We start from the raw sequence: 23,104 nt of genomic DNA, 5'->3' as shown, positions 1-23,104 counted from the left end.
AACAGCAAAGCCCACAGGCAGCCCCAGTAGAGACTCCCAGATCATGGAGCTGGATGTGTCCCAACACCCCACAGCATCACCAGCCCTGTGAAGAAAGACACCCTGAACCCAGCCAGGGGCAGAATGGCTTTAAGTGTTCCTCAAACCACTGCTGAAAGTGCTGGTTTCCAGAGTCTGCTTTCCTCCACAGAAACACCATTTTAACTCACAGAGTTCTTGAACATTGTATTTTAATTTAATATGATGACCTTGACATGTTTGTCTCTTCAGTGGAAACACATTTTCATAGGTAGGCATGATCTTGTGAGACACATACTGGACACAGGCTGGCTTAGTTGACTCTTGCTGGGTTCCACAGCGCTAACCCCAACCCTTCACAGTTAAATACTGCTCCAATATAACCTAGAAGTGAATAAATTGTTCCAAGTATTTTGGTTCCCCTTGCTGTCCTCCTCTGTTAATTTTCTCCCTTCAGAACAGGCAGCAGTTCACCACTTTCCTTTAGCTCCTGTGAAGAAACACAGACAGTGATTACTCCCCAAGCAGACTTAGTAGTGATGCTAACAAGATTTCAAGGAGGACAGATTAAGGATGAGGAAATGATTCCTTGGCTATTAAGGGCTGCACTACAAAAAGACCCACTAGAGGTCCTCCTTGACCATGACATTGAAGTTCAGTGAGTAATTCCATTCTATTTTGTGTCTGATGAGTAAAAAATTGGAAATTTCTTCAGTGCACATCTTTTCACCTTCAAAAACGCTGGATATCAACTTAGGTATAAAATCCCTCCCAGATCTAATTCAAAATATACTTCAGGTGTACACAAAACAACATCTCCCACAATATGAAACAGTGAACATCCATCAATAGATTTTGTTGCTACCACACACTAAACTAAACAAGACAGTCAAAGATTTCTAAGAGTTCTAAGTAAGAGATGATTTCCAGGTGGGGAAGTTAGGCTGAAAGGAACTTCATGAAGTTCAACCAGGGCAAGTATAGAGTCCTGTACCTGGAGAGGAACAACCCCCTGAACCAGTACAGTTGAGGGGTGACCTGCAGAAGAAGGACAAGTTCACCACAAGCCAGCAATGTGCCCTTGAGGCCAAGAAGGCCAAAGGTCTCCTGTTGTGCATCAACAAGAGTTTGGTCAGCAGGTCGAGGGAAGTTCTCCTCCCCCTCTACTCTGCCCTACTGAGACCATGGCTAGAGTATTTGATCAAGCTCTGGGCTCCCCAGCTCAAGCAACAGTATCCCAGTGGAGGCTCCAAAGATGCTGAGCTGACTGGAGCATCACTGTGAGGAGGAAAGGCTGAGACCTGGGGCTGTTGAGCCTGGAGAATAGCAGTGTGAGAAGGGATCTCCTCAATGCTCAGCAAGAGCTAAAGGACCCACGTGGGGCAAGACCCTTATCAGTGCTGCTCAGGACAGCACCAGGGGCAACCAGGAGAAGAAAGTTCTTTGATGTGAGGGTGCTGGAACCCTGGTGCAGGCAGCCCAGAGAGGTTGTGGAGTCTCCTTCTCTGGAAAGATTCCAACCCCAGCTGGCCATTGCCACGCTGGGCAAGCTGCTCTGGGTGCCCCTGCTTTAGCAGGGAGGTTGGACTGGATAATCTCTAGAAGCCCCTTTCAAGCCCCATCATGCTGTGACTCTTGAGATTTGCCTGTTTTAACTGGGACATAGAAGTGACTGAGGGTGTAATGGTTTCTGTCCTCTAGGACAGAGTTTTTGTTTTGCTTTCCAACACAGAGCCACCTATTCTGTTAGGTCCTTGATCCTGACCCACCAACCAGTTTAACCATCCTTTGTTTTGCTGTTACCTTAAAGAACAAGATAACACCAGGAAATAGCTTTAAAAGATGCTCTGGTGGTGCCTATCTTCTCACATGTCAGGAGAAACAACTGTCTCAGGTTTATTACTTACTATGCTGTAGTCAGAAAAGTATTTCAAAGCAGTGACAACATTTGTAGAATCACAGAATTGTTTAGGCTGGGGAAGAAGAATAGAACAGAACAGACCAGACCGGACCGGAAGAGACCTTCAAGATCATCGCGTCCAACCCATCAACCAATCCAACCCACCTAAACAACTAACCCATGGCACCAAGCACCCCATCAAGTCTCCTCCTGAACACCTCCAATGACGGCGACTCCACCACCTCCCTGGGCAGCCCATTCCAATAGGCAATCACTCTCTCTGTATAGAGCTTCTTCCTAACATCCAACCTAAACCTCCCCTGGCGCAGCCTGAGACTGTGTCCTCTTGTTCTGGTACTGGCTGCCTGGGAGAAGAGACCAACCTCTGCCTGTCTACAATCTCCCTTCAGGTAGCTGTAGAGAGTAATAAGGTCACCCCTGAGTCTCCTCTTCTCCAGGCTAAGCAGCCCCAGCTCCCTCAGCCTCTCCTCACAGGGCTGTGTTCCAAACCCCTCCCCAACTTTGTTGCCCTTCTCTGGACTCGTTCCAGCAAGTCAACCTCCTTCCTAAACTGAGGGGCCCAGAACTGGACACAGTACTCGAGGTGTGGCCTAACCAGTGCAGTGTACAGGGGCAGAATGACCTCCCTGCTCCTGCTGGCCACACTGTTCCTGATGCAGGCCAGGATGCCATTGGCCCTCTTGGCTGCCTGGGCACACTGCAGATCGAGTCCAACCATCTACGCACCGAATCGGCGTGAACTAAAGACACTCCAACAACGCAAGCATTTACAAAACAGCATCTCCACAATGCCCAAGACCACACTTCCTGATCACTGAAACCACCCCCACGCTTGTTAAACCCAATTCCTGTGTAGAATTTAAGTATTTTTAGAACTAAATGAGGTTTATTGATTGTAGCTTCCCTGTAGTCGCAGCGTCAGAGGAATTGGCTATAAACCATTGAGACAAGAATGGGCTCAGGAGAATTTGAGGTTTAGAGCACTGTGCCTGCTCTGTTACTGAAATCAAAAGCCATGGTAAGAGATGCAAGAGCTGTTGTTGTGGCTTCAGGGTCTGCTCAAACAACTATAATAAACCTTTACTTCCTTCCAGGAATGAGGCTGTTTGCTGGGAAGAGAAGTGTCTCGTCCACCTTATTTGGAGAAAAAGCAATGTCAGAAGTAAAACTGGGAAGAGAAGCCTGTAAAAATGCAGCTAGAGGGTAAAAATGGGTCTGTACCAAAACAGTAACTGAGTGATGGCCAGGAAAGATATTTCACTGTAAAACCTGGGCACGTGAGAATGTTAGGGGCTGAGAGCTCCTTTCAACTGCGTGCTGAGATGATAGAAACATGGAAGGGCCACAAAGAGAACAGCAATATAGAACAGAAACAATCAATTTCTGCTGGTTGGAGAAGACCTCCAAGATCACGGAGTCCAACCATTCTCTAACTCTAACAAGTCTGGTGCTAAACCATGTCCCTGAGCAGCACATCTTAGCAGCACACTCTTTTCAACATCTCCAGGGATGGAGATTCAACCACCTCCCTAGGCAGCCTGTTCAAGTCTTTGATAACCCTTTCTAGTCAAGAAGTTTGTTGCAATACCCAAACTACACCTCCCTTGGTGCAACTTGAGGTCATTTCCTCTTGTCCTGTCACTTGTTACTAAGGATAAAAGACCACCTCACTCTACCTCTCACTTGTAGAGAGTCAGAAAGTCTCCCCTCAGCCTCCTCTTCTCCAGGCTGAACAACCCCAGCTCACTCAGCTGCTCCTCACCAGACCTGTTCTCCAGACCCTTCACCAGCTTTGCTGCCATCCTCTGGACATGCTCCAGCACCTCACTGTCCTTCCTGGAGTGAGGGGCTCAAACTGAATACAGAATTCAATGCATGGCCTCACCAGTGGCCATGCACAGGGGGACAATCCCTGCCCTTGTCCTACTGGCCACACTATTTCTGACACAGGCTAGGATGCTGGTGGCATTCTCAGACACCTGGGCATACATTGGCTCATCTTCAGACACTGTCAACAAGCACCTCCAGGTCCTTTTCCACCAGGCAGTTTCCAGCCACTCTGCCCCATGCCTGGAGCATTGCTGTGACCCTGCTCTTGGCCTTGTTGAACCTCATCCCACTGACCTCAGCCCATTGGACCAGCCTCTCCCAGCGCCTCTACACAGCCTCCTACTCTCCAGCAGATCAACACACCCTCCCAGCCTAGTGTCATATGCAAACTCGAGGGTGCCTTCATACCCTTATCCATATCACTGATAAAGTTACTAGAGTTCTGGACCCAGTACTAAGCCCTGGGGAACACCACTGATAACATCACAAGAATTCACAGTAAAACCAACCAAGCCATTAGGAAAAAATTCTCCACTGAAAGAGTGGTTATGCTTTGGAACAGGCTGCCCAGGGAGATGCTGGATTCACCATCCCTGGAGGGGTTTCAAAGCCATGCAGATATGGTGCTGAGGAACACAGTTTATCCATGGTGGTGTTGGGTTGATGGTTGGATTTGATGATCTTCAAGAGATCTTATCCAACTGTAATGATTCTATGATTACAGGGTCACTACTCAAGAATTTCTGTGTCATGGGTAAAAATATAGCTCAGTTTAACCAAATGGTCACTACACACCTCAAAAAAGAGACTCTCCCAGTCTTACCTTCACAATATCCAGCCCTCCAACAAGTTCACCTTTCACATACAGCTGAGGATACGTTGGCCAGTTTGAGAAGGTCTTTAATCCTTGCCTCACCTAGGAAAAATAAACTTCAGTGTCAGCTTCCAACTTGAGTAAAAGCAATGATGAAATCAGTGATTGAGGAGCTTCATTACCTCTTCATCTTCCAGTATGTCAAATGTCTCATAATCCACACTGGAAAAGAAAACAAAACATCATCATAGGCTGTGGAGTTGGGCAATGTAAAGCCCTAAAAAAATATCCTGAATCAGCAAATAGTTTTGGGTGGAAAATGAGTACTTCTGCAAGCTGGCTGCCAAATCACTCAAGAGTTAACAGGTAATGAGAGTTAAAAAGTCAACACCTCATGTCAGCCAAGTCAACACCTGGTGTCAAAAAGTGACTTAATAACTGTAAAGTAAAACCAAACCAAACAAAGAGTCTCGTTGCAAGGGAAACCCTTTATAAACACACAGGTGACAGCATTACACACTAAAAGAATTAAGCTGTGTGGCTCAGGTTTTAACTGGCCAAAGTGTTTTTGAATAACCCAGTATTAGCTGTGAAAAAATAAGAAAAGGATGGACAGACACACACACATATATACTCTGGAAGGTTTTAATCACCCAGCTGCAGCTTTTTCACCATCTTCACATACTACACAACAACTGTGTGAATCGCTGCTTAATTCTTACATGAGTTTTGGTGTGTACTTCATAGAACCATAGAATGTTTTGGGTTGGAAGAGACCTTTAAAGGTCAGCTAGTCCAAATCCCTGCAGTGAGCAGGGACATCTGCAATGTGGTTGCTCAGAGCCCCAGCTGACCTGACCTGCAATGGTTCCCGGGATGGGACATCTCCCTCCTCCGTGGGCAATGTGGGACAAGCTCTCACTACCCTCAAACATTTTTTCCTTCTTTCCAATCTGAATTTCCCTCCAAGTTCAAACCACCACCCCTTGTCCTGTCACAACAGGCCCTGCTCAAAAGTCTGCCTGATCAGCCCCTTTAGGTACTGCAAGGCCACCAGAAGGTCTCGCTGGAGCCTCCTTTTCTCCAAACTGAACAGCCCCAACTCAGCACATCCCCACAGCAGAGGGTTTCCAGCCTCAAGATCACACATCCTTGTGTCTTAAGAGCTGCCAGTCTTCAACAGCCAGCAAGTTAAGCAAATTCCTGCAGGTAGACTAGAGCCAGCCACAAAGAATGATGATTTGAGTCTTTACTACTTGTCTCCGAGTTGGATATTGATGTATTACCTCAAAAGCCCATTCTAACATCAGGGTATCAAGACAACTGCTTAACCTCTAACCAGCAGTACAACCAGAACAGGAGTTTAATTCAAAGGAAGATGATAGGAATCTCCCTCAGTACAAGAACTCCTTTGAAGAGGAAAACTGAGGCTAGATAACATGAGAGGCTCCAAGATTAAGGAATGAGATCAAGAGGGACCTCTCCAAGACAAGCTGCTTATCAGGATTTCTTTCATGCCAACAATCACAGCAAAGAAAGAAAAGCTCCAGGGTTGGAATCAACTCCTCAGTCAGAGCAAGACAATCACTCTGTAGCAGTGCTAAAGCAGTGTAACAACTGACACATCACCTTTGGCTCAGTGTCAAATGAGTGTAGGAGTCACACTGAAAGATACTTTAAAATACTCTTTAGAAAATTATGTTTGGGGAAGCCTCCCATTAATGTTTTCCCAACTCTCCATGTATAAAAATAGAGACAGGAAACTGGAACAGACTGCTCAGGGAGGCTGTGGATTACAGAATCATCATAAGAATGGCTTAGGCTGGAAAGGACTTCAGAGATCATCAGCTACAACCCACCTGCCACGGGCAGGGATGCCTCTCAACTAGATTTGGTTGTTCAAGGCCTCATCCAACCTGGCCTTGAACACCTCCAGGAAGGAAGCACCCACTGCCTCCCTGGGCAGCCAGTTCCAGAGTCCCAACCCTTGTAGTAAAGAATGAGGGAGTTAAAAGTCATCTAGTTCTAAGGTTCCTTCCAACATAAACTATTCAATGAATCTATAAAAATGTGGGGTTTCAAGCAGAATTGGCTTCCCAAATGCAATCAAACCTCACTTACATACCCAGTGTTATTCAGGATCTCTAGAATTTGCTTGCTGAATCCACACTTTGCCATCTAGAATGCAAAACAGATGTTTGTTAATATCTATCTGCTGTATTTACTCCACACAATCCCCAAGTCCTTGAACTACACCGAAGCTATTACCAAGTTACCACTAGTGATGACCTTACTGGATGAGCAAATCTGCTAAGAATCCCTTTTTTCAGTCTTCTTTATATCTTTTGAGCTTTGAACAGCACTGACTGTCTCAGTCTTTATCTGCTCTACTGAAATAAATGAGAACAGTAAGAGTATTAAAACACTTTCCTTGGTTGTGATGTGAGGTGATTGAGCAATCTCAGCAGGCCTTGAGCAGCATGGTCGAGGTGTCCCTGCCAATGCCAAGATGCTGAATTTGAGACCACCAAGACCAACCACTCCAAGATGCTGAATTTGAGACCACCAAGACCAACCACTCCAAGATACTGAATTTGAGACCACCAAGACCAACCACTCCAAGATACTGATTTAACCCAGACTACTCCTTCTTCTTGATGATTTCACTCACAGACAAAATATGTTAAGCAACTTGCCTACAGAAAGCAAGAATTTGGGCAAGACAGGTTTGAAAGCAGCTAAAAGTGTATGTTTAGAAGACCTCAGCTGGTTGGTACTATTTCAGTGAGGCAGCATAACCCACAGTGAGATGAAAGAGCTTCCTAGACAGCCTGTAACACCTTAAAACTATCTGGATTTAATACAGAGAGGCTTAGGGAACAGATGAGACAATGAAATGGAAAGATGAGCCAGGTGAAGAGTTCAGTTCACATTTAGGCCACACCATCCCAGTAAGAAGTCCCAGTTGGGTGCCATTCAGGTCATTTGGACAGGAAAAACTGGAGCTCCTTGCTGTGTAAAAGGGAATCATTGAACCCCTGCTGATTCTGAGTACACACCACAGAGTGGTCTTTGCTTTACAGTCATTTCTTGTTGTTTTAATCTTGAGGACTAGCACTTGTCTGTCTTCAGTCACAGTTTTAGTGAGCACTATCATTTCATTGTAGCTCAAAGACAGCAGGCAAAGACCATTCCATGTAGGGGAGAAAGAGTGAATCATTTAGAGATTCACTGAATTGGTTTGGATGGGAAACACCATTCAGATCATCAAGTCCAACCATTAATCTAACACTGCAAAGTTTCTTGCTAATCCATGTTCCTCAGAACCACATCTACACAGCTTTGAAACCCCTCCAGGGAGGGGGACTCCACTACTGCCCTGGGCAGCCTAGGTCAGGCCTTGACAACCCTCTCCATGAAGAAAATGTTCCTCATATCCATCCTAAACCTCCCCTGAGGGCAACCTGAGGCCACTTCTTCCTGTCTTGTCACTTGTTCCTTTGCAGAAGAGACCAACACCCACCTGGCTCCAGCCTTGTTTCAGGGAGTTGTAGAGAGCCATAAGACCTCCCCTCAGCCTCCTTTTGTCCCAGCTGAACAATCCCAGGTCCCTCAGCTGCTCTTCACCAGACCTGTTCTCCAGAACCCGCCACCAGCTTCACTGCCCTTCTCTGGACCTGCTCCAGCCCCTGAATGTCCTTCTTGGAGTGAGGGGTCCAAAACAGAACCCAATACTCAAGGTGTGGCCTCACTCTGCCCTGGTCCTGCTGACTACACTACTGCTGATCCAAGTCAGGATGTAGGTGGTGCTCTTGACCACCTGGGCACACACTGGACTATCTTCAGTTGCTGTTGATCAACTCCCCTTCATCCTTTTCCAACAGGCAGTTTCCAGCCACTCTACCCCAAGCCTGGGGTTGTGACCCAAATGCAGAACCCAGTGCCTTGCTTTGTTGAACCTCATCCCACTGGCCTCAGCTCATCAATTCATCCTGGCCAGACCCCTCTGAGAAGCCTCTCTATCCTCCAGGACACCAATTATCCTGCCCAATGGCATGTGGAAATTGACTTTAGTTTTAAAACCATCTAGTAACTTTTTTTTAAGTAGGGTTGTGAAAGCATAATGAAGTCAGAGAATTTAAAAGGTCAGCAGAGGAAAGTCTGAAGAGAAATTATGCTGAAACAAATTTGGGGCAATGCCCAAAGCATAGACCTCAAGTAAGCTAAGATCAGAGGCAGACACACAGAGTAACAGAGGAAAATCCAGTATCTGCAAAGATAATTAACAACCAAGACCAAAAGGATGTGCAGAGATCTTCCAGTCATTCCTGAATCATGGATCAACTGACAGACATCCCTTGCAGGGCAGCAAATTCCCTGGTTCTACAGTAACACAGCATTTTAACAATGTTTATCTAACCAAAACAGGATCTGTTCTTCCACAGCTTGTAGAAACACCAAATAAACAGCCAAAAGCCTGCCAATTTCCACTTAAGCAAGAAAGCAAACAAACAAAAAGTCATTCCCACTGTTTAACAAACAGTTTAAATCTAACATGCTCTGCAACTTTATCCCACCTGTTTGCTTCCCTTCATAAAAAGCATCACAGGAGCTTTGTTGATCAAGTTTTTAAGCCTACATGAAAAAGACAAGATAGAATAGCTTGGTTATTACCCCAAACTTTGTTTCAACAGGAAAGCCAAATGCAAAAGTGGAAAGCAGACCAGTACAGAACAGGGCCTAACCTGCTGGAAAGCAGCACTGCAGAGAAGGACTTAGGAGTGCTGGTAGACAACAAGTTGCCTATGAGCCAGCAGTGTGCCTTCATGGCCAAGAAGGCAAAGGGCATCCTGAGGTGCATGAAGAGTGCAGCCAGCAGGCCAGGGGAGGTTCTCCTCCACCTCTGGGCTCCCCAGTTCAACAGACACAGGGAACTACTGGAGAGAGTCCAGGGGAGGCTCCAAAGATGCTGAGGGGCCTGGAGCATCTCTGTGAGGAGGAAAGGCTGAGAGACCTGGGGCTCCTAAACCTGGAGAAGGAACACCCTGAGAGGGAATCTTCCCAATGCTCAGCAAGGGCTGGTGGGTAGGGGGCACTGAAGGTTGGACTCAGTGTCCAGACTCCCTTTTTTCTGAACTGGGGAGCCCAGACCTGGACCCAGTACTCCAGATGTAGCCTCCCTAGGACAGAGTAAAGGGGAAGGAAAACTTCCCTTCACCTGGTGGCCATACCCCAGGATAAATGTCAATGCCTTTACAATATCAAGTCTGCCTATAAGCTAACCAGCTGGTGGGGGTAAGTGGACCAAGTCAAAGTAGAGGAATTTATCCAGGGGGTCCCACCTGTACAAACATACATATAGCAAAACTCAGAACTAAATACCCATAATATAGTGACAGATTACATCACACCTGTCCTCCAACTTCTGTGCCTTGGGACAGATTGTGTCCAGTTCTCCAGATGCCTCAAGTTCCTAGGGAGATTGAGAAGACAGACGTTAAAGGGAAGAAAACCACCCTTCTGCCAAGCCAGAAGATGAAGAATTTCACCATGTCTAACCTTGACAATATCAAGTCCACCTATGAGCTCTCCAGCTACATACAACTGTGGGTAGGTTGGCCAATTGGAGTATGTTTTCAGCCCCTGACGGACTTCTTCATCAGAAAAAATATCAAAACTGCTAAAAGAAACACCATGTTTGTTCAGAATCTCCACCATCTGCTTGCTGAAACCTGTGAACACAAAGAGAGGAATTCCATGTCATTTTGAACAACGCCTTCCCATGGCTCTACTAAACCTCACTTTAAAACTTATTAATTCTTCTAGATAATGAGATCCAAATAGCTCTGGTGTTCCTTCCTGCTTTCCAGCAGATCAATACTCCTGCCCAGTGTGGTGTCACCTGCAAACTTTCTGAGGGAGCACTCAATCCCCTCATCAAAATCACTGATACAGAATCACACAATTGTTTCATCTGGAAGAGACCTCTAAGATCACTGAGTCCAACCATCAACCCAACACCACCATGGCTATTAACCCATCTCAAAGCACCATGTCCACGTTTCCTGAGTGCCTCCAGGGATGGTGACTCCACCACCTTCCTGGGCAACCTATTCCAATAGGATGATGATATTGTGTGGTTATCATCTTGTCCAACTTTTTCCTGTTTGGATTCAAATTCCCTATAAATCCATCAGTTGCCTCAAAAAACTCCATCAAATGGTGTGCAGAGAAATGGCATCCCTCTATCCAAATCACAGAATCTTGTGTGTTCAGACCCACTCAGATCCTCAAGTCCAACCATTAACCCAGCACTGCCAGAACATCACTAACCCACAGCCCTCAGCACCCTATCTACACAGCTTGGAAACCCCTCCAGGAGTGGGGAACAGCAATACATTAAAAAGCAGAGACAAGGCTTAAAGGCTTTAATAAAGGAGTGCAAGAAAATAAATAAGCTTTAAATGGGTAGAAGAACCCAAGTTCTAAGGAAAAATAACCTTTTGATTTCAGCTTGCAAGCCCACCTATTAGTTCTTGAAATATGGATTGATTTATTTATTTTTTTTGCTGCAATTCTCCTGATCTACAATTTATGGAGGTAGGAAATAGCAGCATTTGTATGTATGGCATCTAAGTTGCTTTTCTTTCCAGAACTGAAGTGTTAAGTTCATGTACAGCCTGCAGTCAAACACATTCTGAAATCCTTCAGACATCTGGGAGTTCATTAGTAAACAGCTACAGGCTGATTGCTGATGGTGATTCCATATTAACTCACTTCTACTAGAAGGAGTTCGGGGGGGGGAGGAAGAAAAACCCCAGCTTTATTTTAGCTGTAGGCAATGACATGCAAAGGAGAAAGATTGATTGGTGGGGTTTGGTTCTGAAGGGTTATGGCAGCAGGCTGGAAGTGTTCTGTTTAGGGATGAAGTGGCAGAAAAGCTTTGATTTTATAACAAAAGATTTAGGCTGAGTTTCTGAGGAAATGCCATAGAAGCATGACAAGGAATAATTAAACTGCCAACAGGAGGGTTCCAGTGGTTATGTAGATGGTCATAAATGACACTGCAGATTCTACACCAATAAAAATACTCTTAATGAACTGCAGTCAGCCCAGGGGCCCAAGAAGTGGCCAGGTGTCCACCAGCAACCTTGCTTGGATCAGCAATGGTGTGGCCAGCAGGACCAGGACAAGGACTGTCCCCCTGTTACTGGGCACTGCTGAGACCACAGCTTGAATCCTGGGTTCAGTTTTGGGCCCCTCACTCCCAGAATGACATAGAGGTGCTGAAGCAGATCCAGAGAAGGACAACAAAGCTGGTAAGAGCTCTGGAGAACAGGTCTGTTGAGGAGCAGCTGAGGAAATTGGGGATGTTCAGCCTAGAGGAATGGAGGCTGAGGGGAGACCTTCTGGCTCTCTACAACACCCTGAAAGGAGGCTGGAGCTAGGTGAGGGTTGGGCTCTTCTCCCAAAGAACAAGTGACAGGACAAGAGGACAGGACCTCAAGTTGCATCAGAAGAGGTTTAAGTTTGGTACCAGAAGAAAATTCTTGACTGAGAGGGTTCTCAAAGACTGGAAGAGGTTCCTCAGGCAGGTGGTTGAATCCCCATCCCTGGAGGTGTTTCAAAGTTACAGAGATGCAGTGTTGAGGGACGTGGTTTAGCACCAGACATGGTAGAGTTAGAGAACAGTTGGACTTGATGTCGGAGGCTTTTTTCGACCAGAATGATTCTGTGACTCTTACAAACAAGTTTTACCACAGTCCAAATGAATCCATACACAGCACACAGACATCATTGGTAGTAATCACACAGCTGAGGGGATAAAACTTACTCTGTATACCATGGTTCACACAGCCCTTTGGAGGAAGCAATTGTTCCTCATATCCAAACTAAACCTTCCCTGGTGCAACTCAAGGCCATTTCCTCCTGTCCTGTCACTTGTTCCTTGAGAGAAGGAACCAAGCCCCACCTGGCTCCAACCTCCTTTAAGGAAGTTGTAAAGAACAAGGAGGGCTGCCCTCAGCTTCCTCATCTCCTAGCTAAACAACCCCAGTTCCCTCAGCTGCTCCTCACCAGGCCTGTTCCCCAGAGCCTTCATCAGTTTTGTTGCTCTTCTCTGGACACGCTCCAGCCCCTTAGCATCTTTCCTGGAGCAAGGGGACCAAAACTGAATGAGAACTTGAGGAAATCCTTACCACAGCGAGGTTCTTTTGGAGAGCCTTTCATGAACAGCATGCAGGGGGCAGCGTTGATGAGTTTCTTCAGACGCACGTTGAGGTCTTCTTTAGCAGACTCCTTGGAGCCAACAGAGAGGGAGCTGCCGGACGCATGGCGCTGCACTTTTTTGGTCAGCTCTGGGGCATGTGCACCATCTAATCTGTCAACTTTCTGAGAATTCTAGGGGATCAAAAGACAGGTTTGTGTTAAAGGATTCAACTTGGGCTTTGTACTGTAATAAAAATATAGTAGAGTCACCATATAAAGTATAGATTTTCAGATGCAGGCTGGATTAGGGTATTGATCTTTTAGACAGCCTTTAGTTCCAAGGCTCACACCACTCACAGAATCACAGAATTTTTTCAGCTGGAAAAGCCCTCTAAGATCGAGTCCAGCTGTCAACCCAACACTGCCATGGCCATTAAACCATGTCCCCAGGTGCCACGTCCACACGTTTCTTCAGCACCTCCAGGGACGGTGACTCCACCACCTTCCTGAACAGCCTGTTCCAGCACCTGACCACTCCTGCAGGAAAGAAACTGTTCATCACATCCAACCTAAAGCTCCCCTGGCCCAATTTCAGACCACTTCCTCTCATTCTGTGACCTGATACTAGGGATAAGAGGCCAAAACCCAGATGGCTCCAACCTCCCTTCAGAGAGTTGTAGAGAGCTGACATGGCTTGGACAGCAGCACTCTGAGCTGGGTTAGGAACTGGCTAGATGGCCGAACCCAGAGAGTGGTGGTGAATGGTGTCACATCCAGCTGGCAGCCAGTGAGTAGTGGAGTCCCCCAGGGATCAGTGCTGGGCCCCATCCTCTTTAACATCTTTATTGATGATCTGGATAAGGGCATTGAGTCTATCATCAGTAAATTTGCTGATGACACCAAGCTGGGGGCAGGAGTTGATCTGCTGGAGGGCAGAGAGGCTCTGCAGAGAGACCTCGACAGGCTGGACAGATGGGCAGAGTCCAAGGGCATGAGATTTAACACATCCAAGTGCCGGGTTCTGCACATTGGCCACAACAACCCCATGCAGTGCTACCGGCTGGGGTTAGAGTGGCTGGAGAGCAGCCAGGCAGAGAGGGACCTGGGGGTGCTGGTTGATGGTAGGCTGAACATGAGCCTGCAGTGTGCCCAGGCAGCCAAGAGGGCCAATGGCATCCTGGCCTGCATTAAGAACAGTGTGGTCAGCAGCAGCAGGGAGGTCATTCTGCCCCTGTACACTGCGCTGGTTAGGCCACACCTCGAGTACTGTGTCCAGTTGTGGGCCCCTCAGTTTAGGAAGGAGGTTGACTTGCTGGAATGAGTCCAGAGAAGGGCAACAAAGCTGGGGAGGGGCTTGGAACACAAGCCCTATGAGGAGAGACTGAGGGAGCTGGGGCTGCTTAGCCTGGAGAGGAGGAGACTCAGGGGTGACCTTATTGCTCTCTACAACTACCTGAAGGGGGGTTGTAAACAGGCAGAGGTTGGTCTCTTCTCCCAGGCAGCCAGCACCAGAACAAGAGGACACAGTCTCAGGCTGCACCAGGGGAAGTTCAGGCTGGAGGTCAGGAGGAAGTTTTACACAGAGAGAGTGATTGCCCATTGGAATGGGCTGCCTGGGGAGGTGGTGGAGTCGCCATCACTGGAGGTGTTCAGGAGGAGACTTGACAGGGTGCTTGGTTACATGGGTTAGTTAATTGGGTGGTGTTGAGTGATAGGTTGGACGTGATGATCTTGAAGGTCTCTTCCAACCTGGTTTATTCTATTCTATCTCCCCTCAGCCTTCTCTTCTACTGACTACGTAACTCCAGGTCCCTCAGCCACTCTTCATAAGGCCAACAGAATATGACCAGCAGATTGAGGAAGGTTCTTCTCACACTCTACCCTAGTAAAGCCACACCTGGAGTACTCCCCTGGCACAATTTAAGGCCCTAACTACTGCTAACACTATAAAACATATTAATTTAATAAAAAAGAAGGAATATTACAAATCCACATTATTTTCTTTATCATAGGCAAACATGACCCAGACTCCTCACTTCTGCTGAAAGATTATTCCCTTGGATTTTAGCCATCTTGTAGAACAAGGAAATATCACTGACATGTTTTAGAGACACTGGAACAGGTTGCCCAGGGAAGCTGTGGATGCCCTCTCCCTGAAAGTGTTCACAGCCAGGTTGGATGGGACCTTGAACAACTTGGTCTAGTGGAAGGTGCCCCTGTCCTTAGCAGGGGGGTTGGAACTAGATGATCTTTAAGGCCCTTTCCAGCCCAAACCATTCTATGAATATGAGGTAGGGCAACCAAAATATGAACTATGTAAGAACAAATAAGTCAAGGAAGCTCTGAAATATCAGATTTGAAGTGTAAGAAGCACTTCTATCTGCATTTTCTGGGTTCCACTGGAGAGATTTAAAGCAGATTCATAAGTGTTGCTCTACTGAGGAAGTTCTTAAGGTATTAGTATTAGGGAAATATACCTATCAAATCCATTTTCCTCTTACCTTAAAGAATAAAAACGTTGGGACAGAAGTAATTTCATATTTTTCAGACACTTCAGGCAAAGCTTCAGCTTCCAGCTAAACAACAAAACAGAAGAAAAAAAAAATACCCAGATTAAAATAAAAATAAATAAAAGAAAACAAGCTCCCCCCAAAAAACCCCCAGAGATTATTTTCATAATCTTCTTTCAAGTTTGACTGCAGATGTCAATCATAGTATCACAGTATCAGTCAGGGTTGGAAGGGACCACAAGGATCATCTAGTTCCAACCCCCCTGCCATGGGCAGGGACACCCCACACTAGATCAGGCTGGCCAGAGCCTCGTCCAGCCTGGGCTTAAACACCTCCAGGGACAGGGCCTCAACCACCTCCCTGGACAACCCATTCCAGGGCTTCACCACTCTCATGGGGAAGAACTTCTTCCTCACATCCAGCCTGAATCTCCCCACCTCCAGCTTCATTCCATTCCCCCTAGTCCTGAGATCCTGAGAAGTCCCTCCCCTGCCTTCCTGTAGGCCCCCTTCAGATACTGGAAGGCCACAATTAGGTCACCTGGGAGCCTTCTCTTCTCCAGACTGAGCAGCCCCAACTCCTTCAGTCTGTCCTCATAGGAGAGGTGCTCCAGCCCTCTGCTCATCCTTGTGGCCCTTCTCTGGACATGTTCCAGCACCTCCACATCCCTCTTGTAATAGGGGCTCCAGAACTGGATGCAGTACTCCAGGTGGGGTCTCCCCAGAGCTGAGCAGAGGGGGAGAATCACCTCCCTTGACCTGCTGGCCACACTTCTCCTGATGCAGCCCAGGATCTGATTGGCTTTGAGGGCTGCAAGTGCACACTGAGAGCTCCTGTTGACCTTTTTGTCCACCAGCACCCCCAAGTCTCTCTCCTCAGGGCTCTCTAGAATGTCCTTCTGGGCTTTCCCTCCCCCCCCCCCGCCCCCAAATGCATTTAAAAAGGATTTGAAGCAGAAGTTTGGGATGCATTTGCATTTAAATGAGCCTCCCTGGGTTGGCATCCCATCCACCCCAGCCTACAGGGTGTCAAAACAGGTTCAGAGGTTTTTATTTTGTTGCACATTTCAGACAACGCCCTGAGGCTGCAAATAAAAATATGGTTTTTTTGTTTTGTTGGGTTGTGGGTTTTTTTTGGTGCACTAGTGACCTAGTAAATTTTCAATCATATGCAGCTCCCACTATATTGAAATCCATAAATCACTGACCCCAGTTATGTCATGATTACAGTGCTTATTTTCTGCCCACAGCAATTCTTGCTGTTTGCTCTATTGACTAATTTCGAGGGGCAGTACATCATGAGTGACATTTGCAGCCTTCTGCAAATTATGAGGGGAAGAAAGGAGTGTTTCTTCAATAAACTATTGATGGGCTACTACATTTTAACTCCTGCAAGTACTGTGGGGCAAGCTTGGCCAGATTATTGCTTCTCATTTTATTCTGCAGTCAAATGCATACTTTGAAATTATACAATGGGATAATTTGCTATGAAAATACAACCTTTTACACATTCAAGTGTGTGCTTTTCTGTCCACAGGCTAAAAACTTACTGAATGGGTTGCACTGGAAGGGACCTTAAAAATCATCTAGTTCCAACTCCCCTGCCATGGGAAGGACCACCTTCCACTAGACCAGGTTGATCAAGGCCCAGTCCCTTAACACCTCCAGTGAGGGGGCATCCACAACTACTCTGCACAAACAGATCTAGTACAAGGTGGTTTCAGGTAGTGAAAGGACTAGGGGGAATGAAACAAAGCTGGAGGTGGGGAGATTGAGGCTGGATGTGAGGAGGAGGTTCTTCACCATGAGAGTGGTGAAGCCCTGGAATGGGTTGTTCAGGGAGGTGGTTGAGGCCCCATCCCTGGAGGTGTTTAAGACCAGGCTGGATGAGGCTCTGGCCAGCCTGCTCTAGTGTGGGGTGTCCCTGCCCATGGCAGGGGGGTTGGAACTAGATGATCCTTGTGGTCCCTTCCAACCCTGACTGATACTATGATACTATGAAGACCAGCTCTGTAACTGCAAAGTTACTGGTTTAAAAATGTGGTAACAGATCTAAGTGTTTCAAACAGAAACCTGCAATCCAGAGCACAGAAGAGGAAGTTTTTCAAGTTCTCGGTACACAAAAAATGCATGGCCAGCAGATCAAGAGGAGATTCTGCCCCTCTGCTCTGCTGAGACCTCACCTGTAGTGCTGGGGCCAACTCTGGCATCTTCAGCACAGACTTAGACCCATTGAAGGGACAAGAGGAGGTCACAGCAGTGATGGGAGGACTAGAGACCCTATGCTCAGGAAAGGCTGAGAGAATTAGGGCTATTCAGCCTGGAGAAGAGAAAGCTCCAGGGAGACTTTTGGGTGGCTTTGCAGTGCTTAAAGGGACTCATCAGAAACCTGGAGACAGACTTTTGAGCAGGGCCTGTTGTGACAAGACAAAGAATAATAGCTTGAACCAAAAGAGGGAGATTCAGACTGGAGAGAAGGAAGAAATGCTTGACACAGGGTGGTGAAAGTCCAGCCCAGACTGCCTACAGAGGTGTGAGATGCCCCACCCCTGGAACCATTGCTGGTCAGGTTCTTTGGGGCTCTGAGCAACCTGCTTTACTTGCAGATGTTCCTGATGAGTGCAGAGGGGTTGGACTAGATGACTTTTAAAAGTCCCTTCCAACCCAACCCATGCTGAGATTCTATGACTTACCTTCACAAATGAAACCTGGGTGTGTTCCTTTGCTAGTGCTGCCATAACCTCATTCATTTGAGTGCACTGAGGAGCCCATGGTGCCCAGAAGTGCACAACTACAAGGGACCTATTCAAAAAGAGAAGAGTAACAGCACTTATTACTAAATGAAGACATTTGAGTTGCTGTGCAAAAAAGAAAAGAGGCACAACAAAACACAAACCAACCAAACACAAACGCACAAAGACTCCCTCACCACCTACACCACCTTCCTGAGGAAAAAGTAAACCCAAGAACCTGCAAAGAGAAGGCCTTTAAAAGCTTCTTTTCAGAGAACACTCCAAACCCAACCAGCACTTCTAAGACAAGGAAACACAAATTAAAACATCACCCTGTGGTTTGATAGTAAAGGATCACTCCACATGAATATCCTTGAATGTTTGGCATGGATCACACTCAACATTTAGAGATGGGAAGTCGCATGTGTGAACAGAAATCCCATCAGATTGGGTACCATACGGTGTTTCTCCTGAGCTTAAGCAAACAACTTTGATGTGAACAGTTGCAAAGTTCACGTGGTGGTAAAATAATAAATAAATAAAGGAATGACAAAGCAAAGCTATTCTGCAAGTGCCAGCCTTATAAATTCAGACCTGAGCTCAGGAACAGCTCAAGGTGATTTCTGTCATCTGCCATTCTTCAAACACTCTTGTACATGAGTCACCATCAGCAACGATCCCAAATGAAAATCATCTCCAATTATAAACAACAAAGAGAAAGCTCCAGGGACACCTTCTGGGTTCCTTCCAGGACTTAAAGGGGACAAGAAGAAAGATGGGGACAGACTTCTGAGCAGGGCCTGTTGGGACATGACAAAGGGCGATGGCTGAAACTCAAAAAGAGAGATTCAGACTGGAGAGAAGGAAGAAATATTTGACCTTGAGGGTGCTGAGAGCCTGTGTCAGGTTGCCCAGAGAGCTGGGAGACACCCCATCCCTGGAGCAACCTTCTCTAGTTGCAGATGTCCCTGCTGACTGCAGAGACGTGGACTAGCTGACCTTGAAAGGTCCATTCCAAACCAGTCTGTGATTCTATGATTCACAGAAGATTGGAAAAGACTGCTTAGAGCATCAAGCCCAACCTTTAATTCCAAGAGCTGTGAAGGTGTTGACAGCAGCAGTTAAACCCTGCTTAAGGCTGACTTACTCTTACTAACAGGATTTGATATGAACTTCTTCAAAAACTTGAGACATTCACAGTGATATGTTTTAATTAAGCCTTTGGAGCCAGTGAGGACAAGCCCTTTACATCATACTGTAACCAAGGTGATTTTGCCACAAAGTAATGAGGTGAAAAGAATTGGGTGGGCTGGGAAAGGGGGAAAAAGTCATTTATATGTATGAGAAGACCCAGCCATAACAGACAGAACATTTTAGCATGACAAAAGCAGCAGCAGCTCAGTATTTCCGAAGACAGACCAAGTCCTGACAAAGGGGAAGCAAGACTTTTGCTCCAGGATTGGTTTTCCATTACACCCTTCACTTGAAACACCACTGGGAGACCTCTTCCAGCATAACTCTTAACTTACATACTTTACTGACACCATTAAGACCTCAAACTGTTAAAAATGGAACAAGGATGAACAAAGAAATACTTGTTTTAATCAAGTTTCATGATGAAACAGCTTCACAGATCCATAGAATCCTTTGAGTTGGGATGGATTTTAAAAATCATCTAGTTCCAACCCCTCTGACAGGGACAGAGACACCTTGACTACACCAGGTTGCTCAAGACCTTATCCAACCTGGCCTTGAACTCTTCCAATGAAGAAGCATCCACAATCTCCCTGAGCAACTTGCTCCCATGTCTCACTACCCTCACTGCAAAGAATTTCCTCCTAGTATCTAGCCTTCTACTTAGATCTACCACACTTTTTACAAGGACAGTGAGTGTATTTGTTGAACTGCAACTGCAATGTACAGTTAAAAATGTTCTTCATGAGGCACATACTGTAATTTGGACCATGTGCTTGAGGGGGAGTTTACCACCAAATTCATTCAGAGAACAACAACTCCTAAGGTTACAATTCGACTACACTTGTGGTATCTTGACACCTGGAGGTGTTCAAGGCTAGACTGGATGAGGCCTTAAGCAACCTGATGTAGTTGAATGTTTCCCTGCCCATGGCAAGGGAGTTAGAACGAGATGATCTCTAAGGTGCCTTCCAACTCTATGAATCTAAGCACTTGAAAAATAGCAAGAGTGATTATAAAACATTTAGACAGGAAGAAAATCATTAGCATGATGAAGCATAAAACTGATTCTAGCCAAACCCTTCCTGCAATTCACCCAAGATATTTCTAAGCCCTCTCCTATTATCTCCAGAAGAGGATTTGTAACAAAAAGCTAAGGCAAGCCCCAAAGTTTCTCAGCCAGTATAATTTTATACTTCAAATTTGGGAGGAAAAGCTGCAAGGCTAGATATAAAATTAACTTTCCTTAGTATATAAACTTTAGTAGCAGAATTAAAATCTGAAGGACATATCACACATTTTCCGTGGAGAAACAAAAAGCCCAGCATCTTGTTTCCATAGTGTGTAACAAGAAAACAACTGGTTGAAACTCACAAAATCTACCTTTAAAACAAAGGGTCTGTTTACTGTAGAACCAAAAGAGCAAAATACTCTCTGATAGGGATAGCCAGAAAATAAGTGCTCCACATTACCCTCCTTTTGTGCCAAGGTAAATTATTATCCTAGAATCATAGTATCTTTTGGGTTGGAGAGCCTTTAAGATCATTGAGTCCAACCATTAATCCAGCACTGCCAGATCACTATTGAGCCATGTCCCTCAACACCAAATCTCCACGGCTTTGAAACACCTGAAGGAATGGGGATTCCACCATGCCCTGGGCAACCTAGTATAGGCCTTGACAACCCTTTCCATGAAGAAACTGTTCCTCATGTCCACCCTAAACCTCCCCTGGGACAACTTGAGGCCATTTCATCCTGTCCTGTCACTTGCTCCTTGGGAGAAAAGACCAAGCCTCACCTGGCTCCAGCCTCCTTTCAGGGAGCCATGAAGCTACCCCCCAGTCTCCTTTTCTCTGAGCTGAACCACCCCAGTTCCCTCAGCTGCTCCTCACCAGACCTCTTCTCCAGACCCTTCACCAGCTTTACTGCCCTTCTCTGGACCTGCTCCAGCACCTCAATATCCCTCTTAGAGTGAGGGGTCCAAAACTGAATCTAGTATTCAAAGTGTGGCCTCACCAGTGCCCAGTACACAGGGGCAACCACTGCTCTGGTCCTGCTGGCCTATTGCCACTGCCCAGTGGCCACAGAGAATCAATGGTCCACGATGAGATCCCAAAAGAGCCCCGTTACTCACTAGCAAGGCAGAAAGTCAAGCTAATGACAAACCAGCCCCTTCACACTGGAGATGGGCAACTCGCGTTTGCATTACGACTCAACAGATCACCTAACGCTACAGTTCTCATTCAAAAAGTTGTAGGGTAACCATTTGATTGGTTGAGACTTTAGAGGTCAGGAGAAACACAAAATGCTTAAGCTGCCTGAAAGCTGTGGTTCAGAGAGTTTTCCTGCCCACCTGCCCATTTAGGCTTCCCACCCCCTACAGCTTTGGGGCTGCGGAGGGCCCGCTGCAGGCTTCCAGCTTCAACAGCGCTGCGCCCGAGCAGCCCTGGAGCCCGAGGAAACCGGTGCTTAAAACAACAACATGCCGAGAAGCAAACCCGAGGCTTTTCTCCAGTCTTATATGGATTTTTCACTTCCCCACGAAGGTTCCACTCAGGCCTGAGGCAGCACGGGGCCTCGGCAGACACAGGCTTTTCACGGAGCTCGCCCGAAGATGCCAAGGGATCCCGCAGACACATCGGATGGAAGACTGGGGCAAATCCAACAGCACCTTTATCCCACCGAGCCCCGCCGTCGCCCTCCCGGGGAAGGCCGGATCAGGCCATCCCCAGCGCGGGGTGTCCCCGGCGGCAGGCCCCGCTCCCTCAGCGCTCCACAGCCGCATCCCACCACCCGCGGCCTCGGTCTCGGTCCCCATCCCCACCGGTGCCCGGCTCCACCTGTCCTTCTGCTGCAGCAGCTGCTGGAATTGCTCGGCGGACTCCGCCGCCGCCACCTCCCCGGCCGCCATGGCCAGACCGCCGAAAGAGGAGAGGCTGCGAGGACGCGCGGAGCAGGCGCGCAGGCGCCGCCGGGAGCGCGCAGGCGCAGAGCGGGGACGCCGCTTCGCGGGGCGGGGCCTGCAGGGAGGCCAGGGGAGTGTCCTGCGGCCAGGGGAGTGTCCTGCGGCCAGGGGAGTGTCCTGCGGCCAGGGGGGGTGTCCTGCGGCCAGGGGGGTGTCCTGCGGCCAGGGGAGTGTCCTGCGGCCAGGGGAGTGTCCTGCGGCCAGGGGGGTGTCCTGCGGCCAGGGGAGTGTCCTGCGGCCAGGGGAGTGTCCTGCGGCCAGGGGCGTGTCCTGCGGCCAGGGGAGTGTCCTGCGGCCAGGGGAGTGTCCTGCGGCCAGGGGAGTGTCCTGCGGCCAGGGGAGTGTCCTGCGGCCAGAGGAGGCTGCGGCGCTCAGCTGCGAGGAAGTCGTGGTTGAGCCTTACTCTATCTGGATGATATTCGGCCTCTGAAAGGAGGGTGGTCTGCAGAGTGTGGTTCCTGGGAGCTGCTTCCCAGCCACTCTACAGTCTGCAGTCCCACTGACAAATCGCAGTTCATGAATGTAAACCCGAAGTTCAACGCTTACATACTGTACTGGATGAGCTTTGCTAATGAGGCTGTTCTGCCTTATCCCTATCCCTGCCTCTATCCTTAAATTGCCCTTTGCCCTATCCCTACTCTAACCCCTATATTTAATCCCTATCTTTGTCCATACCCCGCTCTTAGCCCAATCCTTAGCTCTATCTCTATCCTTAACCCTATCCCTACCCTTGTCTCTATCTTTGCTTCTATCCTCCCTATTTATACTTTCACCCTTATCCCTATTCCTATCCTTACCCTATGCTTATGTCTGTCCCTACCCTTATCCCCATCAGTAACTTTACCCTCATCAGTACCCTTACCCTCATCAGTACCCTTATCCTTGTCCTAATCCTTATGTTTATCATAAAAT

General features: G+C 47.3%; 1 protein-coding gene across 1 annotated transcript; it reads right to left on the bottom strand.

Moving 5' to 3' along the window:
• Positions 1-213: 213 nt before the first annotated feature.
• On the bottom strand, positions 214-22,173 carry GLRX3 (glutaredoxin 3). The gene is made up of 11 exons (XM_068140232.1): positions 22,068-22,173; positions 17,995-18,103; positions 15,293-15,367; positions 12,782-12,983; positions 10,143-10,315; positions 9,995-10,056; positions 9,161-9,218; positions 6,709-6,761; positions 4,766-4,805; positions 4,593-4,685; positions 214-508 (listed from the first exon to the last, which is right to left on the bottom strand). Exons 1-11 carry the CDS (start codon positions 22,136-22,138, stop codon positions 458-460), a joined length of 987 nt encoding a protein of 328 aa, XP_067996333.1. The 5' UTR covers positions 22,139-22,173; the 3' UTR covers positions 214-457.
• Positions 22,174-23,104: the final 931 nt, after the last annotated feature.

The sequence above is a fragment of the Melanerpes formicivorus genome, unplaced genomic scaffold, assembly GCF_026170545.1.
Source record: "Melanerpes formicivorus ecotype bairdi unplaced genomic scaffold, bMelFor1.0.p_v2 SCAF_6, whole genome shotgun sequence".
In the NCBI taxonomy this organism is placed as follows: Eukaryota; Metazoa; Chordata; class Aves; order Piciformes; family Picidae; genus Melanerpes; species Melanerpes formicivorus.
The sequence above is the reverse complement of the archived record's forward strand: the minus strand, read 5'-3'. Positions and strand labels throughout refer to the sequence as shown.

Coding starts and splice junctions, on each gene's coding strand:
- GLRX3 (XM_068140232.1), bottom strand. CDS start 22,138: ATGGCGGCCGGGGAGGTGGCGGCGGCGGAGTCCGCCGAGCAATTCCAG. Junction 18,104..22,067: donor CTGCTGCAGCAGAAGGACAG/GTGGAGCCGGGC, acceptor CTTTTTGAATAG/GTCCCTTGTAGTTGTGCACT. Junction 4,686..4,765: donor ACATACTGGAAGATGAAGAG/GTAATGAAGCTC, acceptor TATTTTTCCTAG/GTGAGGCAAGGATTAAAGAC.